This window comes from Mustela nivalis, assembly GCF_964662115.1.
Source record: "Mustela nivalis genome assembly, chromosome: 7".
Taxonomy (NCBI): Eukaryota; Metazoa; Chordata; class Mammalia; order Carnivora; family Mustelidae; genus Mustela; species Mustela nivalis.
This window is the reverse complement of record NC_139026.1, coordinates 92,585,796-92,604,293: the sequence shown is the minus strand read 5'-3', so window position 1 is coordinate 92,604,293 and position 18,498 is coordinate 92,585,796. Positions and strand designations below refer to the sequence as shown.

At 36.0% G+C, this 18,498-nt stretch overlaps 1 protein-coding gene and 1 pseudogene across 2 annotated transcripts; both read left to right on the top strand.

Annotated features, from left to right (window-relative positions):
* Window positions 1-837: 837 nt before the first annotated feature.
* Window positions 838-1,828, top strand: LOC309870312 (olfactory receptor 9K2-like; annotated as a pseudogene). Its single transcript has one exon. The product of its transcript is annotated as an olfactory receptor 9K2-like (transcript).
* Window positions 1,829-17,015: 15,187 nt separating this feature from the next.
* Window positions 17,016-17,954, top strand: LOC309869889 (olfactory receptor 6C75-like; the record flags this gene model as incomplete). Its single annotated transcript, XM_082741660.1, has 1 exon — window positions 17,016-17,954. The coding sequence occupies one exon, from the start codon at window positions 17,016-17,018 to the stop codon at window positions 17,952-17,954; it is 939 nt and encodes a 312-aa protein (XP_082597786.1).
* Window positions 17,955-18,498: the final 544 nt, after the last annotated feature.

Sequence of the window (18,498 nt, the reverse complement as noted above, 5' to 3'; positions counted from 1 at the left end):
GGGCTTAAGTGGGTAGGAGAAGAATCAATGAAACAAGATGGGATTGGGAGGGAGACAAAGCATAAGTGACTCTTAATCTCACAAAACAAATTGAGGGTTGCTGGGGGGAGGGGGTTTGGGAGAAGGGGGTGGGATTATGGACATTGGGGAGAGTATGTGCTTGGGTGAGTGCTGTGAAGTGTGTAAACCTGGTGATTCACAGACCTGTACCCCTGGGGATAAAAATATATGTTTATAAAAAATGAAAAAATTAATAAAAAAAAATTAAAAAAAAAAGATAATTTCCAGGAGGGGGGAATCACTTACCTATTTTTAGTCTATTTTCAAAATGATGGATACAGTAATAATAAGAACAAAAGAAATTGAAGTAAATAAGGTAACAATACTTTAAAATGTATTTATTATTGTCCTCCAATGATTCAAACACTGGACTATCATAGGCTACAAACATTGTCATAGAGATTACATGTAGCATCTCTATTTTAGATTATCATAGCCCTCCTATTTTAGATAATGAGAATAGAAATTTCAAATGTGAATAAATTAGATAATATTAGATCCTATTACTGGCTGAACTCTCAGCAAAATTATGACTTAAATACAGTAACACAGAAATGTCTTTCACTGCTTAATAACTGAATATCAGCTTCATAAGTCTAGCATTATCTAACACAAATTCTTCATCCTTCATGACATTAAAACTGTTTTATATGCAATATTAAATTAAGATGTAAATAATGTATTCTACATTTAAGAAACTATGTGAATAAGAAAAAAGCCTGGATTGCATTTTTTTTTTTTTTTTTTTTTTTTTTTTTTTGCTTTCTGCCTGCCTCTCAGCAGGTTTCTTCCATGGGTGACAGGGGAACAAGCAATCACTCAGAAGTGACTGACTTTATTCTTGTAGGCTTCAGGGTCCACCCAGAACTCCACATTCTCCTCTTCCTGCTCTTTCTGCTTGTGTATGCCATGATCCTTCTAGGGAATGTGGGGATGATGACCATTATTATGACTGATCCCCGGCTGAACACACCAATGTATTTCTTCCTAGGCAACCTCTCCTTCATTGATCTCTTCTATTCTTCTGTTATTGCACCCAAGGCTATGATCAACTTCTGGTCTGAGAGCAAGTCCATCTCCTTTGCCGGCTGTGTGACCCAGCTCTTTCTCTTTGTCCTCTTCATTGTGACTGAGGCATTTCTCCTGGAAGCCATGGCTTATGACTGCTTCATTGCCATCTGCAACCCACTCCTCTACTCTGTCCAGAAGTCAACTCATCTCTGCATTCGGTTGGTGGCTGGTTCCTATTTTTGTGGCTGCATCAGCTCAGTTCTTCAGACAAGCATGACATTTACTTTGTCCTTTTGTGCTTCCCGCACCATTGATCACTTTTACTGTGATGACAGTCCACTTCAAAGGATTTCTTGCTCTGATCTCTACTTTCATAAGATGGTTTCCTTTTTCCTTTTTCTTATGCAACATTATTATTTTGCCTACCATAATAGTCATTATTGTGTCCTATATGTATATGTATATTGTGTCCACAGTTCTAAAGATACACTCCTCTGAGGGATGTAAGAAAGCCTTCTCCACTTGCAGCTCTCACCTAGGAGTTGTGAGTGTACTGTACGGTGCCATTGTTTTTATGTATGTCATCCCTGACAGATTTCCTGAACTGAGTAAAGTGGCTTCCTTATGTTACACCTTAGTCACTCCCATGTTGAATCCTTTGATTTAATCCCTGAGAAACAAAGGTATCAAAGAAGCTCTGAGAAAGATCCTGGGGAAAAAAGCATTTCTATTTAATTCTATCTTAACAGTGACATAATTGAAAGGCCTGGACATTATGACAATTTGGGGAAGCATCGATGCAATGAATGTCTCCAATGATTTTGAAAAATTTAATTTTAGAAAGTTTATTTATTTGAAACCTGTGACTTACAGCTGACAAGTACATTTAGACTCTATTTTTCCTGATGGTTGATTCTGGAGTGGAATGGCTTTCTCTGTACTTTGTCTTCATTTGGGTAAAGATCATGATTACTGTGTATTTCAATTTTAGGGAAAATACATTCCAGATTTGGTGCTGGCACTCTGAGGATGATGTTTGGGATGTTTCTCTTAAGTCAATAACAAATTTTATAAAATATGTATATACTTGGTAAAAGTAACAAAATCTGATATGATAAGAAGACAGAACAAAATATCAGATTTCCTGGAGAAATCGTTTTCAGCGCTGCATGTTCTGCAGATGTTCTACAGTGCACACAGTTCTGAGGGTAACATGTGGGTCACTCTTAATTGTCCAGAGGCCCAATGAGTGACATACATATGTCATACTTTTATGGGGGTTAAATCATTCTTGAAAATTCTCATTTTGGACAAGGAAACTATAATGAAAATGAAAGAAAAATAAAGGGGATTCATTTTTTTGTTCTGTATACCTTAGATTGATTCACCAAATCGATATTTATTGAATTTTAATATACATTTTCCTGTACGAAAATCCCCAGGTATAAATATTTTCCGTACTTAAATGCACAGTAAGATGAGGAGAATACAGCTGACCAGAGAAGCAAAATGTCACACGAAAACCCAGTGAATAAGACATTTGTGGAATATACAAAATGAGTGTAGCCTTTGGAGGTGAACAGTCTTGATGGTCAGTGAAATGTTTCTGTATACATTTTTTTAATGTTTTATTTCTTTTCAGCGTATCAGTATTCATTGTTTTTGCACCACACCCAGTGCTCCATGCAGTCTGTGCCCTCTCTAATACCCACCACCTGGCTTCCCCAACCTCCCACCCCCTGCCCCTTCAAAACCCTCAGATTGTTTTTCAGAGTCCATAGTCTCTCATGGTTCACCTCCCATTCCAATTTCCCTCAACTCTCTTCTCCTCTCCATCTCCCCTTGTCCTCCATGCAATTTGTTATGCTCTACAAATAAGTGAAACCATATGATAATTGACTCTCTCTGCTTGACTTATTTCACTCAGCATAATCTCTTTCAGTCCCGTCCATGTTGATACAAAAGTTGGGTATTCGTCCTTTCTGATGGAGGCATAATACTCCATAGTGTATATGCACCACATCTTTCTTATCCATTTGTCCGTTGAAGGGCATCTTGGTTCTTTCCACAGTTTGGTAACCGTGGCCATTGCTGCTATAAACACTGGGGTACAGATGGCCCTTCTTTTCACTACACCTGTATCCATGGGGTAAATACCCAGTAGTGTAATTGCAGGTTCATAGGGAAGATCTATTTTTAATTTCTTGAGGAATCTCCACTCTGTTTTCCAAAGTGACTTCACCAACTTGCATTCCCACCAATAGTGTAAGAGGGTTCCTCTTTCTCCACATCCTCTCCAACACATGTTGTTTCCTGTGTTGCTAATTTTGGCCATTATAAATATACATTTTAAAAAATAGGTAGAACTTAACAAGGTGAAATAGACAAGTTTCTGTGCAAAATCATTATATGGTGAACTGCATGAGGTTTGATAAGTCATTTGTACTGCACAAGACAAAAAGTGAGGGATGAGCCTTAAAAAGGAATTCATGGAAATTGTGCAGACCTCTATTTCAAGCCAAGGAAGACGACTTTTATTCTGTAGACAAAAGGTAGGCATTGGGGATTTTATTTTATTTATTTTAAGATTTTTTTTATTCATTTGACAGACAGAGATCACAAGTAGGCAGAGAGGCAAGCAGAGAGAGAGGGAGAAGCAGCTCCCCACTGAGCAGAGAGCCCAACATGGGGCTCGATTCCAGGACCTTGAAATCATGACCTGAGCCGAAGGCAATGGCTCAACCCACTAAGCCACTCAGGTGCCCGGCACTGGGGATTTTAGAAGAAAACAGTATTCTGTTCAACTGGGCATTTTACAAATATCATGCTGATATCCTTATGGAAAATAAATATTCACAAGGAGAAGACTTAGAAAGTGAGTGATTGCCCAAGTAAGAGATTATGGTGGCTTTTACTAAAGGCAGTCTTCTTAAGGACAGTGAAGAAGAGACTCTCTTTAGAATGACAGGTAAAGTAAGCTGAATATGGACTGATGATTGATAAAATGAGAATGATGCAGAAATGAAAAATGCCTTCTAATGTTTAAGCATCTCTGCTGGAGAAAAGCTACTTCATAAAATGAGGAAGAAAATCTGAGCAATAACAGTTCACTGATAACTTGAGAGTTAAAAAATAAGCTCAGGTGTCAAACTGAGCTTTCAGTTTCTGTGTTTGCCGTGTAATTTTGGGCAAGTTGCATAGTATCTCCATATTTTAATTTTCTCCTGTAAAATGGGGTGTATAAGAGCATTTACCTCGCAGAGTTACTTGAATGATTAAATTACATACATGTCATACAAATCTGTTAAATCTATATATTTATTGGCTGTCAGATTTGTTCTTTCTTCATGCCTTTAATACTATCGATGTTAATTCTGAGAGAAGACAATAACTTTCTCTGTCCCTTTCCCTTCGTTACCATCAGGCATTACCAAGTCCCCAGGAGCACCTATGTTTTCATTTCCATAGACAGAACTTGAGTCACTTTACATTGTTATTTCAGCCTTTATTTTCCTTTTTGCTAACAACCAACAGAAAAGATAAAAACAAACAAAAAGAACAGGGCCCTCAACTAGGGACAGAATAGTAAGTTATGACCAAATGAGGTATCTAGTTCTCTCTCTACTCATGTCTGTCTGTAAGAATCCCTTCTTGTATTTCAATAAACGTCACCTCTTTCACCCATATTTTTAAAAATACAGATTACTGGGGAATACAGGGGACTCGCTAAGTAGAAAAACTTCATGAGGATTTTAGGGTAAGATTTCACTGTGCTATGGTAGTATCCCACCTCTCTCCTAAGGTGAAGCAGAAAGATTTTTAGGTTGAAAGAGGCATATTTTACAAAGTCACCCCCATGAGTAAAATGCAGAAGCCTTCATGCCAGTATGCTTAGTCCTATAATGGAATTACCCAGCATGATAAGAAGCACATAGGGAAGTGCAAACAAGAACGTAGGGTACTCCTCTTCCACTAGACCCCAGTCATGGACTACCATATCACTTTGAGAGTGGCAGGCTTAAAACATTTCTTATTTCCTCCAGTTCCAGGTTGCAGAAGCCCTATTCAAGGCAAGAGTGGCTACAATGCCTGGAGATCTTTTCCTTTACCCAGGGCCCATTCACAGGGTAGAAACTCTACCCCAGGCATGGTAGGTCAAGAATAAGTGGGTCCCAATTTCACTTGCACCAGTTCAAAGGATAGAGATTTTTTGCCAAGACAGATTACTCAGCCATCAGAAACGATGAATTCCCAACTTTTGCATCAATATGGATGGGACTGGAGAAGATCATGCTGAATGAAATAAGTTAAGCAGAGAAAGTCAGCTATCATATGGTTTCACTTACTTGTGGAACACAAACAATAACATGGAGGACAATAGGAGAAGGAAAGGAAAAGTGAATTGGGAGAAATTGGAGGGGGAAATGAACCATGAAAGTCTGTGAACTCTGAGAAACAAACTGAGGGTTTTCGAGGGGAGGGGGTGTGGGGATGGGTCAACCTGGTGGTAGGTATTAAGGAGGGCATGTATTGCATGGAGCACTGGGTGTTCTACATAAACAATAAAACTTGGAACACTGCATCAAAAACTAATCATGTATTTTATGGTGACTAACATAACAGAATAAAAAAATAAATAAATAAAAATGTAAGCATTTGTTGCTGTCAAAAGAGAGAGAGAGAGAGAGACAAAGAAGGAGATAAGCTTAAAAGACCATAGGCTAACAACCTTGCCCAGAAACCTGCACAAAAAGCCAGGGTGTCACTCTAAGAGAACTAGACCACTGCTCCTGTTTCAGTTCCAGGACACTTGAACACAGGTTTTACCTGGAATGATAGGCAGGCCATAGTAACAGAGGGCCCCAGAACTCTTCTCAAGTGAACTGACTTCATTTGGAATAAAATGTGGGAAGGTTTAAGCATAAGCTTAAGGGACTCTAAAACATAATAAACATTTGTTGATAAGCAATTAAGAGAGGTTGCTTGCTCCATGAGAGCAAAAGCTAACTGTAGACCAACTAGAAAGATGACCAGAGAGAAGGAGGGAAGCAGACAGCAAAGAAGCCCCCCGAGAATTGGAGAAAACCTCAAAGACTGGCCTTAAGGTCTATCCGTGCAGAGGGGACCAAATCCAGTGGATCAGACAATGGAGAAATATATGTGCCACAATGTTTTCAAAACAATAGAACAAAAGAAGAATTATTGGAACCTTCCTCCTGGGTAGGAAACCTACAGAGACAGATCCAATAAAACGATCAGGGGAAGACACAACCAAAGCTAGCCCGATAAAACCTTTGCCACCAAAGAGTACATAGAATCCTGAGATTGTACCTCTGAGAAGTGACATGAAAGGCTTCTCAGAGCAAACTGAATCGTTTTCTTAGAAAAAAAAATATATTTTAAATTTAAGTTTAATTAATTTACATATAACATTATTGTTTTCAGAGCTAGAGGTCAGTGATTCATCAGTCTTATATAATACCCAGTGCTCATACATCATATGCCCTCCTTAATGTCCATCACCCAGTTACTCCATCCCCTGATCCCTCTCCCCTCCAATATCTCTTAGTTTGTTTCCTATGATTAAGAATCTTTTATGGTTTATCTCCCTTTCTAGTTTCATCTTGTTTTATTTTTTTCCTCTTTCACCTGTGGTCTTCTGTTTTGTTTCTTCAATTCCACATATCAATGAGTTGAGATCCTATGATAAATGTCTTTCTCTGATTGACTTATTTGGCTAAATATAACACCCTCTATTTCCATCCACATTATTGCAAGTGGCAAGATTTCATTTTTTTGATGGCTGAGTAGTATTGCATTGTATATATACACCATGTCTTCTTTATCCATTCATCTGCCCATGGACATCTGGGCTCTTTCCATAGTTTGGCTATTATGGACATTGCTACTATGAACATTCGGGGAGCAAAGAGAATCCAATAAAATAGTAAAAAACAAAAACAAAAGACATAGAGGCAAGCAACAACAAAAATAGAGAAATTATTTCAAAAACTTATTCTGGAATTTAAAAATTCAACAACTGGTGTGCTGGGGTGGCTGAGTCAGACTGCTGCCTCAGGCTCCTGGGATAGCGCCCCATGTCTGATTCCTTGCTCAGCAGGGAGTCTGCTTCTCCCTCTACCTCTGTACCTTTTTTCTTTCAAATAATTATCATTTATTTTTTTAAAGATTTTTTACTTATTTATTTCACAGAAAGAGATCACAAGTAGGCAGAGAAGCAGGCAGAGAGAGAAGGGGAAGCAGGCTCCCCGCTGAGCAGAGAGCCCGATGCCAGGCTCCATCCCAGGCCCCTGGGATCATGGCCTGAGCCGAAGGTAGAGGCTCAACCCACTGAGCCATTCGGGTGCCCCTCTCTCAAATAATTAAATCTTCAAAGAAAACGCAATAACTGAAAATGTTGGTGACAATCATGCGGTAAGTATCATTTTCAGATTGACTTTTTTCACATGGTAATGTGCATTTAAGATTCCTCCATGTCCTTCCACAGCTTAGTAGCCTGTTATCAACATCCCTCACAAGCTTGGTATATTTAACAATTAATGAGCCTACATTGACTTATTTTATCATTAAAAATTAATAATCTACTTTTTTTGAAGATTTCTATTCATTCAAGAGATAGTGAGAGAGAGATAGAGAGAGCAAACAGAAGGAGACAGAGAGAGAGCAGGGAGCCTGATGAGAGGCTTTATCCCAGGACCCTGGGACCATGACCTGAATGAAAGGCAGATGCTTAGCCCACTGAGCTACCCAAGTGCCCCATAAGTATTTTAAGTACATAATACTTATGTATATAATAATATACAGAGTGAGGATAATAAAAAATGGTATTGTGCCTTTCATTTAATTTCCACTTGTTCATTGTTCCTATACAGAAAGCAATTATCTATTGTATATTAACTGTGTAACCAGCAACCGTCCTATACTCTCTCAGTTTCAGGACATTTTTTGTCAATTTATTTCAGATTTTCTGCATAGATATCATGTGAAAAGAAGAGGTTTTTTTTTTCTTTTTCCCATTCTGTATACATTTTTGAAATCGTTTGCCAAGGCTCCCCCCCCAAAAATACTGTAGACTGGGTGGTTTAAACAACAAATTTATTTTCTCACAATTATGGATACTGAAAGTCCAAGGACAAATGCCAGCAGATTTGGTTTCCTCTGGGGTGTCTCTCCTCGGCTTGCAGCTATCTGCCTCTTGCTCTTTTTTCACATTATTGTCCCTCAGTACACCTGCACCCTAGTGTCTCTCTGTTTCTCTTACTTTCCTCTTACAGAACCAGTCAGATTGAATCATAATCTACAAAAACAGCCTTATTTTATATATAAAATTTATATATGGAATTTTTATTATAATTGCCTCTGCAAGGATGTGACTCTCACATTAAATTGTAAGCTCCCTAAAGAATAACCTCATACCCGAGCTTATCCCAAGAAAAGAATATATTACAGAGGTAATTAATAACGTTAATCAAAGAATAAATATTCAAAAGCATGGAAGAGTACATTTTGGATCACATGCTATTTCATGACTACCTTCCTGCTATACTTTTCAAAACGTGTTCCTCAGAATAATTTACACAGAAAAAAAGTTACAAAGAAACAAATTGAGGGAGTGATTGCTCCAAAATGTTGGCACTTCTCTTTCTTAGTTATCAAATTTCTATAAGTAACAACATTGTTTTCTATTATATAAGAAAATATTTTTAATCTATTACTTGAATCCTCACGTTCATCTTTTTTTCTTTATTTTCACTGCTACAGTGATCAAAGTTGGAATCTCCTCATCTCAATGAATATAATAATAATTTTTAAATCCTACATAATTATCTTCTCAGCATTTATATTTCTAAACTTCCAGATTGTGCTTTATAAAACACTCTTTCAAAAAAATTTTAAAAAATAAAATAAAACACTCTTTCAATCATGTATTCCTTTTTCTTTTAGAAAAAAAAAAAGATTATTTTGAGAGAGAGTGAACGTGAGTGGGAAAAGGGAGAGAAAGAATCTCTAGCAGACTCCATGTTGAGCATGGAACCTGACATGGGTCCTCATTCCATGAATTTAGATCATGATGCTTATTGAAATCAAGAGTCAGATGCCTAACCTGCTGAGCCACCAGGCATCCCCATGTCATTCTTTTCATAAGAGATTTTGTTAATTCCCTATTTCTACTTAGAAAATAAGGCTTTCTATTACTCTCCAGATTATATTCTTATGAAATCAATGGGATAGCTCACTTTGCATCCATTCATCTTGCCCTGTCTAGGTTTAGCACCCTGACATAAATTATCCTCAATTTTCTCTCCTCGAGTCTAGTTCTAAGTCCTATCAACATCTAAGACTCAGTTCATAGCTATCCAAAAGATGTTGTCTTGTTACAGTGACCAACTTCACCACTTCTTCACATACTTTTTCAAAATAATTAGTACCCTCATATATTGTAGTAGCTATTTACATTCTGATTATCTCATGCATATCATTTTATATTCCCAGCTAGATATTCTGCCTTAACATGGAATGAATTTCTCTATAAAACCCTCTAGTACTTACCACAATTTGCTGTGCATTATGGATGCTCATTTATTGTTTACTTATGAATATATTTGTGTTTCCTTATTCTAAAATAATTTGATTAACTTGCAACAAAAGTAGTGATAAAATAATTCATTAAATGTATTTAAAACTCAACTTGAAGAGAAAAGTATTGTCTGCATTCTTTTATTTTATTTTTTGCATTATTGGAAAAAAATACTATACCAACTTTTTTTAAAAAGTTTTCTTAACTTAAATTCTAGAGGAAACTTCATGCGTAGGGTTTATTATTATGGGAAAAATAATATGTTTATATTATACTGTGTGCAAAGGAAGATTTAATATAGTGACATGTGGAAACAACTTTCTATAAAGCTAAGGATATTGCACTAAAAGTTTTGTAGAAACCTAAGATAATTTGTTCAGTTTGTATACTCCTAGGGTTTAACTTGATCCAAATATACAATTTTTATTAACTACAGTGGTGTTAACAGCTTAGACACTAATCATTTATTTATAAGATTTAAGTTTTTCAGAGGTGGAAAGACACATTCTGTTTTCTAATGGAGATCTGGAATGGTGATATTTAAACTTTCTCCATTGCTATTTTAAATTTCATCAACAAAAGATTGATTTTTTTGTTACTTGAAAATCATTCAAAGATTCATCCTTCTTCCCTATTTTTTATTGCTACATTTGTTATTCAGGTTTGAAGACCTCTCTTTCCCAAACTAACTCTCAGACTGAGGTAGAAGCATCATACTGAGGCTTCTGAAACCAAATGAGCAGATAAGAGGGTATCCTACTCTAGTTGAAAAACTTAATCAAAATTTATGCTTGTGAAAAAGCTTATTATATGTCTGCATGGGAGTAAGACTTCAGATATCTTCAGGAAAAAAGGCAGATATTTTTCATTAGTTTGTAATCTGTTCCATTCATGTCGTAGAAGATGAATGATAATGGATGCCTGGGTGTCTCTGTCAATTAAGCGTCTGCCTTCAGCTCAGGTCATGATCCCAGGATTCAGGAACTGAGTGCCACATTGGGCTCCCCTTCTCAACAAGGATCCTGCTTTTCCCTCTGCCTGCGACCCCATGCCTATGCTCTCTCTCTCTCCCTCTCTGACAAATAAATAAAATATTTTTAAAAAATGGATGATAAAAAATAATGAAACTAGTAAATAAAACTAATAAATAGGTAAAAATTAAGATTAAAACCAGTCTCTTGGGGCACCTGGGTGGCTCAGTCAGTTAAGTCATATATATATATGACTCTTGATTTCTGTTCAGGTCATGATCTTGCGGTCATAAGATTGAGCCCCAGGTTGGGCTCTGCCCTCAGCACAGAGTCTGCTTGGGATTCTTTTCCTCTTCCTCTTCTTCCCCTTCCCCTCCCCACACTCATGAATGGTCTCTCTTTCTCTCACAAATAAATAAATAAATAAATAAATCCTTAAAAAATAAACTTTGTTTATGCTGCAAAATTTCCCTTGAAAGAAATGTAATATTTATACAGATATATACAGAAACATTAATGTTAACAGTAGATATCTCTGAAAAATAAGCTTTTATGTGTAATATGTATTTTATGTGTTTGAAGAGAAACAACTTTATACAAGATACTATTCATTTAATAATGTAGCAACTGAAGTATTAATCATTTAAAAGGCTAATAGAAGTTGTAGATCTAGACCCTTCCTGGTGGATTTCTCTGTGATAGTATCAATAAATAAATGTGGATCTACAGATTAAAGGAAAGAGGTGGTATATGAAGTCAATGTAATGGATATTTTATTTGGAAATATATACATGATACATACTACATATCAAAATAGACATCATATCATGATGTAAAATTCACCAAAGAGGTGGGTAAACACCTATGTCAAACTTATAACACAAGATCATCATTCCATCTTTAAAAAGAAGGAAATCTTGAGACCCGTGGATGGCTCAGATGCTTCAGTGTCTGCCTTCAGCTCAGGTCATGATCTCCAGTCCTGAGATGAAGTCCCACATCAAGGTCACAGCTCAGCAAGATTCTGCTTCTCCCTTTCCTATACTTCTCCCCCTGTTTGTGCTCTCTGTTTCTCTTTCTCAAATTAATAAATGAAGTCTTAAAAAGAAGAAGAAGGATAAGGAGGGGGGGGGAGGAGGTCCTGCCACTTGTAACAACATGGATCAATCTTGGGGACCTTATGCTAAATAAAATAAGTTGGACAGAGAAAAACAAATATCATATGATCTCACAAGCAGAATTTTAAAAGCCAAACTCCTAGAAATAGAGTTGAATGATGATTGTCAGTGGCTGAGAGGCAGGGGAAAAGTTTGAGGGTGGTCAAAGAATTCAAACTTCTAGCTATCAATAAATTCAGGGGCCTCTAATACAGTATCTGCCTGTAATTAACAGTGCTATACTGTATACCTGAAAGTTGCTAAAACAATAGATCTTAATGCCTAATGTCCTACTGCAAAGAAAAAAAATATATAGATCCATGTGAGGTGATGGATTTGTTAACCAATCTTATTGTGGTAATCATTCCATATGTATATCAAATCATCCTGTTGTATACCTCAAATGTATACAATGTTATACATCAAACACATCTTGGCAACACTGGAAAACAATGATAAAAACAAAAGGCAATATTTAGATATTATGAAAGAAAGTCAGTACATCATATAGCACATTAATATACACACATGTATTCATTACGAAATAAGGAAGAAATGTTCATGAACCACTCGCTTGTTTGTTTACTTAAGTGGAGTAGAATAATGGAGATTTTGTGTCTGGCAAATTTCTGAGATCATTGAAAAAGTAACAAACTATTCCTTGCCGCTGCTATGTAAAATTCTTCTGAGCATTCACTCAATCATTAAAACATACTGCCAGATGTGACTTTCTCTTTTTTTAATATTTTATTTATTTATTTGACAGAGAGAGATTACAAGCAGGCAGAGAGGCAGGCAGAGAGAGAGGAGGAAGCAGGCTCTCTACTGAGCAGAGAGCCCTTTGCGGGGCTCCATCCTAGGACTCTGAGATCATGACCTGAGCCGAAGGCAGAGGCTTAACCCACTGAGCCACCCAGGTGCCCCCAGATGTGACTTTCTAATTAACCTGACCTTCATTGCACTTCACTCTGCCCATTTTCAGGGGGAGTAAGATTAATAACATCTGAGGAGACCGTACCTGTGACTCTGAGTGGCTGCTTTGAGGGACTGTTCCTTCAATGAACATACTGAATGGCCTTGAAGAGAGACTCTGGGCTGTCAGTTCAGGAAATTCATGAAATACTCCTTTTAGGGTTTTTTGGATATCAATGACATCATGAGATCAAAAATCCATACTGTGCAGTTGTGTTGTGACAAACATGCAATGTCCTATAAAAATGCAATAAAATTTAAATAGAATCTCTATACTAGTAAAAAAAAAAAAAAAGCTTCAATATGAGATACAAAGGTATTTTGTAAAAAAATGCGATGTTTTCATGGCTGCTGCAATAGCTATATTGACAGCTTCGTGACCCTCCTACCCTCCCCCCTTTTTTCACAGTAGTCCCTAATGCTGGATTAATTTAATCTTGAAATGGTGGTTAACCACAACTGCCAACCTCAGTCTATAGTAAGTATCAAGCGATCCAATTATTTCCTGTAATGTCATGACTTTTCCCAGCTTCTTAGGAGAATTCCCAGCATTGCTAATGGCACTTAATGTGGTCTGTGGTGTTTTTCAGGGTTTATGGTATTGTACTAAACACTATGAGAAATACTCAAGAACTACAAGATTTCACTTTTTATTGTAATAAACAATTTTTACTATAGATGAACAGCTTGCACTGAGATATTAGGTTCACATGGTTTTTAAGGAGATACTCAGGACACCTAGGTGCCTCAGTTGGTTGAGTCTCTGCCTTTGGCTCAGGTAATGATCTCAGGGTTCTGGGATCAAGCCCTGCATTGGGCTCTCTGATGTCTCTCACAGTGCAGAATGATAGAGTCCGCAACCCCAATCTAAATCATTACAGCGAATTCTTAATGCTTTCCTTAAGATTGGGGAAAAACTCACTGCTCACAACTTGGTTGCCCTTGAGAAATGGCTGATCTCTATTACTCCATTATTAAGTTTCTTCTCCTTGTGAAGTTACAAATTATCAAAGCAGAGGGGGGTCGGAGGTTGAGGGAACCAGGTGGTAGGTATTAGAGAGGGCATGGATTGCATGGAGCACTGGGTGTGGTGCAGAAACAAGGAATACTGTTATGCTGAAAATTTAAAAAAAAATAATGAAAAAAATCAGCTTCATAATGCTATCAGATATTTTTATCAGATAGTTTGCTACATAAAAACTTAACTAGTTTAAAGCAACACCAATTTGTTTGCTTTCAAACCTACATAAAAGGAAGGATGCACTGTGAGCAGCACTATAGTCTTATCATGACTATATGTAGTCCTGCTAAAGTTTGGTCATGTAGCATATTCAGGATGATTTCTGGCCCTCTGCTGCTACTAAAAGATTCAAAGGGAGAGCAAATCAGAAATGACTTTCATCTATCAAAACTACTGAGTAAAAAGAGAATTCTCTCTTCTGACAGGAAATCTGTTAGGAATGGAAATCAATAGCTCAGTTCTGATGCTGATTAATACCTAAGTTACTCAGATATACTTTTTATAACTGAACAATATGTGTTTCTTTTCTTGGTGCAGACATATAAACAGTAATAAATTTTCATGGGAGAAGAAAACAAAACAAAACAAAATTTAAATGAGCCTATCTATTTTTCTGCTCTGATTTCAGGTCACTCTCACCTAATATTATATTCTAAATTGTGTACTAATTTGGATTACAGTTTAAGGCTGGTGTCCTGAGAACACCAATCACCATAGAACATGTTGTTTATTTTCTCACCTAATTCCCCTGAGGCCATTGTGAATGGATCATATAAAATTATGGCTAGCCTGAATAGCATTACAATGATCATGTCATTTTGTCCACTAAGCTTGAAAAGACAATACATTAGCATTTATTTCAACTATAATTTATTTAATCTTACATATCAAGATAATAATTTTTAAATGGCCATAGGTAAGATATTCTACAAGCTCAGATCCTTAGAGAAATCGGGTGTGATGTACAGAAATGGGCTAATGCATACCTTTTTTTATAAACATAGTAGAGGGCTCTTGGCATTATTTTTTATGATCAATATTTTGAATATTTGGTTAGAAATATAAAATGCCTGGAGAAACAGATTGAAAAGGCTTTTGAAAAATCCCAAACATTAATGTTTAAATAAATTAAAGAAGCCAATAAAATAGCATTGACTAAATCAGACTTATTTACCATAAAAGTAAGTATATCTTTAACAGTTTTTTCAGAAATATATTTTTGCTTTTATAGTATATGTTTATGCTTTATATAAGTATTCTCAACTACACGCAATGCTATATATGAATAAAATTGAGCCACACAGTTTATATGAAATACATAAAGAGAATTTTTAAACTCTACAATTTAATAGTTTCATGCAACATTTTTATTTACTGTAACATAGATACTTTGTGATTGATAGGATTACATGTTCATGATTTTTGTTATCATGATTTTTGTGTCTTTAAAGAATCACTTTAATATAATCAATTTCAGGACACAAAATGTATTATTTTTGTGCAAGATTCAAAACAATTTAATGTTAACACTGAGCAGATATACTTGATGTTTTAGTTTTATACAATATAAATTTATACACAGTAAAGATTAACATCCATCATATAAAGGCAGAAGCCAAAAAGATACATATCTTATAACCACAAAGAGGTGGACACAGTTGATGGAAAGTAAGAATTATTCTCTGCAGCAATTATGCAGGTAAAAGTTTTAGTAAGTCATTAACATATTAAATTAATTGGTTAATCCTCAGAAATTATTTCTTTTGAAAGCTCTGAAACCTCTGAAGGATATGAAACCTCTGAAGGATATTGAAAACAAATGAGACATTTCAGCCTCAGCCAGACTGTCTGGACAGCTAAGTATGTTTCAAATAGTCTTAGATGAGAGCACATCTAAAGCTTTTGTAGAAAATAAAACTTTAAACAGGAAAAACAAACAATTCCTGAACAACACCCAGAATTGTATTAGAACCAAAAAGAAAAGAACAAATAATAATATTTGCTTCCTAAAACTTAGCTTGACTGTTGAACCACTCCCTTTTATCATTCGTCAAGAAAAGAACAGACAGTTTGTTTCCCAGAGCCCATAGTCTTTCATGATTATTAAGGAGGGCATGGATTGCATGGAGCACTGGGTGTTATATGCAAACAATGAATCATGGAATACTACATCAAAAACTAATGAGGTACTGTATGGTGACTAACATAACACAATAAAAAAAAAAAAGAAAGCAATAGGTAATGTGCAGAGAAGTGACCGAGTTATTTTAGAAATAAGAACACTTAAAATTTACAAAAAAAAAAAAAATTGGGACTTAAAAATATTGCTTTGTAGGGGCATCTGGGTGGCTCAGTGGGTTAAGCCTCTGCCTTTGGCTCAGGTCATGATCCCAGGGTCCTGGGACTGAGCTCCACATCGGGCTCTCTGCTCAGCCGGGAGCCTGCTTCATCCTCTCTCTCTCTCTGCCTGCCTCTCTGCCTACTTGTGGTCTCTGTCTGTCAAATAAATAAATAAATAAAATCTTTTTAAAAAATATTGCTTTATATATGAGAGATTCATGATAGGTAGAACAATAAATAAAAATATGTGTAAGAGAAACATATTAATAATCTTAGAAGAGATTATTATAACAAATTATTAATTTAAACCAGAATGCCTAATGGCATAGCCATTGGAGTTGGATCAGGGCTACCCTTCCATCCATTGAATGTGTATGTACACTGTTATCAGGGACACTTTAGAGTGGTCTTTGTAGATTGTAAAAGTTTGAATAAGGAAAGAGAAAGAAATGCTTAATCAAAAGAGAAAAATTGTTCAAATATATGAAAAGGAAACAAATGAAAAATACCTTCAAAGACTATTGTGGTATGCTGAGAGTAAGTTTATAATTTTATTTGAGGAAGTTTCAGTCTCAGAGGTTTTAATCCCCCTTTTCTTTACTTATTTTCAGGAATATATTGAAATATTCAGAAGACAGATTTATACTGAGATATGTGAAAATACAATTAAAGAAATATAGGAATAACCAATATATGACATAACAAATTTTAAAGGTATTTTATTTCTTTTTACTACAAAGTCGTTTTTCTCTAAAAGCAAAAGACAGCAAAGATTTTAAAAAGTGTTTGTGCATTTTATGTGTATGTTTCAGTTTCTTTTCTGTCTTGTTTTTTCATCTATTTTTCAGCTAAAACAGAGAATACCATCATAAAGAAGGAAAATAATGAGAAATCACACAACAGTGACAGAGTTTATTCTTCTTGGGTTGACAGATGACCCACAGTGGCAGGTTGTACTTTTCATATTTCTTCTTGTTACCTACATGCTCAGTGTGACTGGGAACCTGATCATTATCACCCTCACCCTTACAGATTCTCACCTGAAGACTCCAATGTATTTCTTCCTTCGAAACTTCTCATTCCTAGAAATATCATTCACATCTGTCGGCATTCCCAGATTCCTTGTCACTATTGTGACAGGAAACAAAACCATTTCCTACAACGAGTGTGTGGCTCAGGTATTTTTCTTCATCTTATTGGGGGTGACAGAGTTTTACCTTCTGGCTGCCATGTCCTATGACCGCTACGTGGCCATCTGCAAACCTCTACATTACATGACCATCATGAGCAGCAGAGTGTGCTTCCTTCTTGTCTTTAGCTCATGGCTTGCAGGATTCTTGGTCATCTTTCCACCAGTAATGCTGCTGCTGAAGTTGGATTTCTGTGACTCCAATATAATCGATCATTTTATTTGTGACTCCTCTCCAATTCTACAGCTTTCTTGCACAAATACTCACTTTCTAGAACTCATGGCATTTATTTTAGCGGTGGTAACACTTATGGTCACCTTAACACTAGTTCTGCTCTCCTACACATACATCATCCGGACAGTTCTGAGAATTTCTTCCACAAGTCAAAGGAAAAAAGCCTTTTCCACTTGTTCCTCCCACATGATAGTGGTCTCCCTCTCCTATGGTAGCTGCATCTTCATGTACATTAAGCCTTCTGCAAGGGAAAGGGTGACTTTAAACAAAGGAGTAGCTGTGATCATTACCTCAGTAGCTCCTCTATTGAATCCTTTCATATATACACTAAGAAACCAGCATGTGAAGCAAGCCTTCAAAAACATGGTCCAGAGAATGGTCTTCTCTTCAAATAAATGAATGTAATTATGCAAAAAAATTAAATATATGCATATATGTATACATGCATGTATGTATACATATGTGTACATATGCACATATATATACACGCATACATACCCTGGAAAGCAAAACTGAATGAAAAACTCTCTAGCTTTTAATATAAAAATTCTTAAAACACCTCATTTCATTCTTTCAGTTAGATTTTTTTTATATATCACCAATGTCTCTTTTCCTTAGCCTAAAAGCAAGGTCCTATCCATTTTAACTCATACAGAAAATTGTCAGTCCTCACTTGTATAACTAAAATTAAATGTCAATAATCTTTATTGTTTCTCATATCAAAGCAAGGTAGCTTATAAGTTTATACAAAAATGCAAATTGCTGTACTTAAGATGCTTACTTGACACCACATACAAATATAAAATTTACATGAAATTAAAAAAAATGTGTATCTTAACATTATCTCTAAAATTTCTTCCTCTTGTCACCAAGAAAAGAAAATTCTTTCACTGAGGATTTCCCTATTCTGTCAATCACATTTAAAAAGGAAAACCATTGGTCT